Below are 7,326 nucleotides of genomic sequence, written 5' to 3' on the forward strand. Positions count from 1 at the left end.
GTAGTAACAGCATTTCGTTAGGGACTTGATGTGAAGTGAAGAAGGCATTTCAAGGGCAAATGCAGGACACCTGACCATAGGTAAATGATGAGGGCGCTATTCCCTCAAAGGTGGGGGCATTATAGAAGATGGCCAGATTATGGGAGAGGGTGTTGCATGATTCCTTTCTTGAGGACCCAAAGGGACATTCAAGGTTATATGGGTTACCGAGAGGTTGCTTCACTGACCCAGGACTCTGAGCAGAGGTGGAAATAGGAAGCAGGTGTACATTGTCTGGGTCGGTGATCTCTAGCACGTATAGCACAGAGACAATGGCGTGAGATGGGAAGGACGGCATAAACGGAGTGGTGCTGAAGAGGAGGAGCCTGTGGCTGCGGTGGAGAAAATAAACCAGGAGAAGGTGAAACTTGGCGGTCAGAGGAGGAAGTTTAGAAGAAGAGGTGGTCAGTAGTGCCAAATGCGGCTAGAAGTGGCGATTCAACCAAGTTGGATGTGGGGTCCGACCTGCCTCCCAGTAGGGAACTGAAGCTAGAGAGTGACGCATGGTGCCAACTGATTCCTCCATCTGCATAAACCATCCTGCTATTACCGAATTCCACATCTGCCTCCCCTAGAAACCACCTCCAAGGGTATCTTGTCCATCCTACAAATCCTTAAGATCTCACATACGGCCTGGGATCCAGTAGGCACTTACTACATTTTATTGATGAAATTAATGTGGAGGGGCGGAGAGTGGATGCATGAGTGGTGGCAAGGGAGACTGGAATGAGGAGGAATCTTGGTATTTTCCTCAGCTTTCTTCTGTCCTTCACATTTTCTTTTAAAACCGCAATGGCCTGCAGTCCCGAGGATCAAACAGCGGAGACCCCAGCCCCTACTTCCACGCGGGCCCTGGCCCCCCTTCATCTCTGACGAACAGTCTGGACCCAGGTTCTGCTGACGTGGGAAGGGGAGGAGAGTCTGGAGGAAGGGGAGGGGAAAGCAGCGCAGAGACGGTAGAGACGGAGGAGGCGCCCGCGGCTGCAGAGCTGCAGAGCGGGGTCTCGGTCTCGCGGCTCTCGGCGTCCCAGCCCTGCGCACACAGCTGGCCAGACACCAGTTCATTCTTCCGGCGCGGCCGACAGGGCCCCTGCGGTCGGCAAGCTGGCTCCCCGAGTGGCCACCGGGACCCCCGAGCCCAATGGCGGGGGCGGCAGCAAAATCGACAGCACCGTAGAGATCACCCCCAACGCCAATGGAGTAAGTGTCAGCGCCCTGGGGGCTCGGCCGACCTCTCCCCGCCCTCCTCCCACCCACGTCCCCGCATGCCCACGGCCTCCCATGCCTCACCTTCTCTCCCCCACCCCTCGCCGCAGCAGGTCGGGAGCCTCGGAGATGCGGTGCCCCCCGAGCAGCTGCAGGGTGAGCGGGAGCGCCGGAGGGAGGGGGAGGGCGACGCGCTGGGCAGCAGCCTGTCGCTGGCCGCGCCCCCGGGCCCCCTCAGCTTCGAGGCTCTGCTCGCCCAGGTGGGGGCGCTGGGTGGCGGCCAGCAGCTGCAGCTCGGCCTGTGCTGCCTACCCATGCTCTTCGTGGCGCTGGGCATGGCCTCAGACCCCATCTTCACGCTGGCGCCCCCGCTGCACTGCCACTACGGCGCCTTGCCCCCCAACGCTTCGGGCTGGGAGCAGCCCCCCAACGCCAGCGGCGTCAGCGTCACCGGAGCGGCCCTAGCAGCCAGCGCCGCCAGCCGAGTCGTCACCAGTACCGACCCTTCGTGTAGTGGTTTCGCCCCGCCGGACTTCAACCATTGCCTGAAGGACTGGGACTATAACGGACTACCAGTGCTCACCACCAATGCCATCGGCCAGGTGAGGCATCTGGGCGGGATCTGGAATGGGAGCCGACCAGGGCAGCGAGGACCCGGCCTGATGAGGCTGCACCCCTCTCATATCCCCAGTGGGATCTGGTGTGTGACCTGGGCTGGCAAGTGATCCTGGAGCAGATCCTCTTCATCTTGGGCTTTGCCTCGGGCTATCTGTTCCTCGGTTACCCCGCAGACAGGTGAGGACTTCTGTGGGGGCAGGGCTGATAGAAAGGAAGGGGTGCTGGCAGAGCTAGCCCAAGCAGCTAGATCTGCAAGAAGACAAGGATGGTTCCACTGACTGTGCTACACAGTCTCCTCTGGACTCCTGGTTAACAGTCTCAGTCTCAGTTTCACCCCCCCCCCCATCAAGAAATACACCGATACCCACTTCCACACAAGGAAATGACCTCACATTGGTGACCTGTTACCCCACCCCACTGATCAGGAGATCCATATCCGTAAGTCAGTGGCCTCATCGCCAGAGTTAGCCTCAGCCAAAACCTTGACTCCACATTCCATGTTCCATCTATGCCTTCGTTGTCCTTATAATCCCAGCCACCTTCCTTTTCCGTCTTCATGGATTGACAGATTCATCTCCACTGGCTAATAGCCTACCTAGACTGTTAGCCCCTGTCAGTGGCCACATTCCTAAAACTTAATATTAATTCCTAAATGTCAACAGCCCCATTCCCATCAACTTCACAAACATGATCCCATTCATTCCCTGCGGTTATTAGCGATCTCTGCGAGTGACTCTCTGAAGTAACTCCTACTCCCATGCCTTCCACCCAGTGCCTGTGCTGTGTGGACCACCAACTCCAAGAGAACTTCACAGACCAACAGCCCTGTCTTCATGGCTGCCCAGAGCTTTCAGATCCTCTTGGACCCAAACCCACGTTTCCATGAGTCAGTCCTCTCCAAAGACAACAGTTCGTCTGTCTAGCTAGTAACTCTGGGTAGATCCAAATCCCTATCTCCTCTTCTTCTGAAAGCCAGGACCACTGACCATCGACCTGGGATCTACAGTCCTGCCTAAGTGACTCATGGATCAAACACATTAATGGCCAGGTTCCTTAAAACCAGTAGCCATCCTCCCTGCTTAATAATCGATATACCCGTGAACCGATGATCCCACACCCAGAGTAGTAGCTAATCTTCAAGCATCAGTAGCCGAATTTTCACATGCTATGGAATAATGGCCTCCTACCCAGTGATGGATAATTTAGTCTAAAGTCAGAGGCACATTAATCAAATTAGCCCATCCTTATGAAAAATGGTCCTTACCTATCACATTAATTGCTGTATTCTAAGGTATCAGTCCTCCCCCACCCCCCAGGGACCATTACTCATCCCCAGCCGGTAACCCTGTCTTTACTTGGGGTCAGAGACCATCACCAGTAGTTCAGCTCCCTATCCTTCGTGTCTGTTTTCATGGATTAATCCATTTGTCCCATTGGCACCCACCCACCTGCACTAAGACCCTCAATTCTATCACTAGAGATCAATTCTCCAGTCTCCAAAAGTAAGTATTCCGATCCCATGGATTAATAGACTCATTCCCCCGGATCAGTAGCTCCGTGTGCTCACCAGTGGCCCGTTCCCACTGTCTACCCATGTGTGTGATGAGACCCCAGCCCCCACTCTGTGAGACCGTGGTCTCCTCCCCAAGGGACAACATCTGCATCGCCACTAATGTTTGTACAGTCGGCCAGTGGTTATCCAACAGTCAGAAGCTCCTACTTCATAAATCAGTGACTGAGCAAGACAAGATCTGTTACCTCTGATCAATACCTCTACCAATGAGGATGAAGGACCCAACCCTCCTCAGCAGAAAGAATCTCATTCTCCACCCTCAGGGCTGATCTCACATCCATGACCAAAGCCCTAATATCCCTGTCCCTAAGAGTCATTTGTCCCCATAAAACCATAGGTGCACCTCATTGCCCAGTAGTCAGACATCCTGTATGCCTAGCCCCCATCCCAGTTCCCTTCCATCTTTTCTTTCTGTCTGTCTCTCTCTCTCTCCAATTTTAGACAGGGTCTGTCTGTGTAATAGTCTTGACTGTCCTGGAACTCCTAAGACTGGCCTCAAAGTCATAGAAATCCACCTCCCTCTGCCCCCCACATGCTGGGATTAAAGGCGAGTGCCACCGTGCCCACTCTGCCACCTGGCTTCAGTACACCTCTTGCTCCCTGAACTTTATCCTCATACCGGATTTGAAGTAGGCAGCTAGGGCCCACCCAGTCTCTCCTGCACCAGAAACCCTTCCTACTTTGTAGGTTTGGCCGTCGTGGAATTGTGCTGCTGACCTTGGGGCTTGTGGGCCCCTGTGGTGTGGGAGGAGCTGCTGCAGGCTCTTCCACTGGCATTATGGTTCTTCGATTCCTCCTGGGCTTCCTGCTAGCTGGTGTTGACCTTGGTGTCTACCTGATGCGTAAGTGGCACCCTGCCCAAGATCTCTGCCTTGGGGCTCCTGTCTGCCTTTCGGCATTTGCAGGCCATTTCCACTACCCCTAGATCCCAAAAGTCAGCTGTATTTCTGACCTGGTTTTTTATTTATTTTTTTGAGGTTGGATATTTATTTATTTATTTATTTATTGGATATTTTTTTTGAGGTTGGTTATGGAAGGGAAGGGGAGAGAGAGGGATAAGGAGACAGGAGAAGGGGGGCGGAGAGGAAAGGAACCACGGCAGCAGCTACCTCTTTGGGAGAGAGAAAGGAAGCCTGACCTGGTCCAGGCAAGGATCCTGCTTCTTCCCACTCCGTCCTCCCACTTGCCATCATCTTTAAAGCCCCAACCTGACCTTCTTCTGTCAGAGAAGAGTCTGATTTTAAAAATGAAATATCAGCCACATACGGCGGCATGCAGGTGTGATTCCAGTACATGGGAAGCTATAGTGAAAAGGTTGAGTTCAAGTGTGGCCTGGGCTACCTTGTGAGACCTGTCTCAAACCTAAAGGAAATCCTAAGAAGCCATGTGACCTTGGACAAAGGTCGATATGAAGGTCAAATAGAACAAATAGGAAAGGACCTGTAAATTAGGAATGCTGAGCGCCCAGGTGACTCTGATCCTAAAGTCCAGCCAGGTTTAAGGAGCGGGGGTCCGGGCTCTTCCTCCTCGCCACCCAGAGGTTAGTCTGTGGGAGGTGACGGCTGCAGCCTCTGTTGAGGGCCTGACCTAGCTTTCTGTCCTTTCCTCCATCCCTCCCTCTCTCTGCTCCCTCACACCTCCTATTCCCTGGCCTCTCCTCCCTTCATCCCTGCTCTATCTCCAGGCCTGGAGCTGTGCGACCCAACCCAGAGGCTTCGGGTGGCCTTGGCAGGGGAGTTGGTAGGGGTGGGAGGGCACTTCCTGTTCCTGGGCCTGGCCCTTGTCTCTAAGGACTGGCGATTTCTGCAGCGAATGATCACGGCTCCTTGCATCCTCTTCCTGTTTTATGGGTCAGTATCCCCCTTCACCTGTGGCCTGCTTCTGCCCGTCTTTACCTCCAGTGTAGTCTTTAGTCCCCGCCAACTGCCCAGTTCCTCAGAGGTGGTAGGGTCCCATCCCTGGGTCCAGAGAAAGAAGGCTTTACAGTATCCTCTACCGCCTGCCCGTAGCTGGCCTGGTCTGTTTCTGGAGTCCGCACGGTGGCTGATCGTGAAGCGACAAATTGAGGAAGCCCAGTCTGTGCTGAGGATCCTGGCTGAGCGAAACCGGCCCCATGGGCAGATGCTGGGAGAAGAGGCCCAGGAAGCCTTACAGGGTAAGAAGTAAGGGGTCTCTACCGCGATGGTTCTGTGTGATTGTGCCTGTGCCTCTTCACCGCGGGAGAGCCCGGGGCTCAGCTGTCTCTGCTCGCTCCTGTCTCTTTCCTGCAGAACTGGAGAATACCTGCCCTCTCCCGACAACATCCACCTTTTCCTTCGCGTCCCTCCTCAACCACCGCAACATCTGGAAGAATCTGCTTATCCTGGGCTTCACCAAGTGAGCCTGGCTGTCTGAGCTGAGGGCCAGGCCAGTAGCTGGGATAGGGGCTCGCTGGGTGGGGAAAGCCTCTTGCACTGGTGCAGAGGGACTCACGCCCTGCATTGTTTCCCCGCCCTGTTGTGCAGTTTCATCGCCCACGCCATTCGCCACTGCTACCAGCCTGTGGGAGGAGGAGGGAGCCCATCAGACTTCTACTTGTGTTCTCTGCTAGCCAGTGGCACGGCGGCCCTGGCCTGTGTCTTCCTGGGGGTCACAGTGGACCGTTTTGGCCGCCGGGGCATCCTGCTTCTCTCAATGACTCTCACGGGCATTGCATCCCTGGTCCTGCTGGGCCTGTGGGATTGTGAGTATCTTTTCTTCTCTGCATTGTGGGAATCCTACAGTTAGGGAACCCCGACAGAATAACTTAGCTACTACGTCTGACATGGGCCTTCCAAGACTCAGACCTTCCCCAGACCACTGTCCAGCTGCGTAAACTTGTCTGCTCCTCCATTCCATAACGGAATGCCCAGAACCCAAACAGCAGGGACCAGAGAGTTTGAGAGCCAAGTGGATGTCGTCAGAGACTAGGCCAGGTGTGTGTTCTCTACCTCCATTCATATCGTCCATCCCTTTTGGTCCTCCAGATCTGAACGACGCTGCCATCACCACGTTCTCCGTCCTTGGACTCTTCTCCTCCCAAGCTTCTGCCATCCTCAGTACCCTCCTTGCTGCTGAAGTCGTCCCAACCACTGTGCGGTGAGAAAGGGGTGCTGCCCGGGGAAGGGACAGGGCCAGCCAGACCTTGAGGCCTTTGGCTGAGGTAAAGGGCTGAAGGATGAAAAGGAGAAGCTGTTGGAGAACTGAGGTGAGGCCCACAGCTATCGGCTCACTGCTCTCTCCGTGTTTCTCAGGGGCCGTGGCCTGGGCCTAATCATGGCACTTGGGGCGCTCGGAGGGCTGAGCTGTCCAGCTCAGCGGCTCCACATGGGCCATGGAGCCTTCCTGCAGCATGTGGTACTGGCGGCCTGTGCCCTACTCTGCATCCTCAGCATCATGCTGCTGCCCGAGACCAAGCGCAAGCTTCTGCCAGAGGTACTCCGGGATGGGGAGCTGTGCCGCCGGCCTTCCCTGCTGAGGCAGCCACCACCTAACCGCTGTGACCATGTCCCCCTGCTGGCCACTCCTAACCCTGCCCTCTAAACAGCCTCTGAGCACCCTGGTGGGAGGTTGGCCGTACAGAAAGGCAACAGAGGGCCCTAGCAAGGTAGACAGGAAGGCAAGGCCGCCCCACACAAAAGGCTCAAAGGCACCTCACTCCAGCCATCTAGGAGAGCTCAGAGGGCCGGTCCCCAACCCCAGTTCCTCCCTGCTGCTTTATGTTCTTCGTCAGCAAGCATCAGTACGGGGTGGGCAGAGCATCACACTATAACCATTAGGTCTGGGCTCCATCCTGTGCCCAAAGATAGCTTCTCAGACCTCACTCTTTCTCGCTCTTTCATTCTGTTTCAATAAAAGACATTTTGAGTAAA

At 55.2% G+C, this 7,326-nt stretch overlaps 1 protein-coding gene across 2 annotated transcripts; it reads left to right on the top strand.

Moving 5' to 3' along the window:
- The first annotated feature begins 1,008 nt into the window (after positions 1-1,008).
- On the top strand, positions 1,009-7,326 carry Slc22a17 (solute carrier family 22 member 17). 2 transcript variants are annotated; one of them, XM_038310148.1, is made up of 10 exons: positions 1,009-1,239; positions 1,356-1,847; positions 1,937-2,040; positions 4,124-4,278; positions 5,121-5,286; positions 5,446-5,591; positions 5,707-5,812; positions 5,941-6,158; positions 6,442-6,553; positions 6,709-7,326. In XM_038310148.1, exons 2-10 carry the CDS (start codon positions 1,560-1,562, stop codon positions 6,995-6,997), a joined length of 1,584 nt encoding a protein of 527 aa, XP_038166076.1. In that variant the 5' UTR covers positions 1,009-1,239; positions 1,356-1,559; the 3' UTR covers positions 6,998-7,326. The 2 variants fall into 2 exon arrangements, with proteins under 2 accessions (XP_038166076.1, XP_038166077.1); XM_038310149.1 differs by having other exon boundaries at positions 1,359-1,847.

This window comes from Arvicola amphibius, chromosome 13 (assembly GCF_903992535.2).
Source record: "Arvicola amphibius chromosome 13, mArvAmp1.2, whole genome shotgun sequence".
In the NCBI taxonomy this organism is placed as follows: domain Eukaryota; kingdom Metazoa; phylum Chordata; class Mammalia; order Rodentia; family Cricetidae; genus Arvicola; species Arvicola amphibius.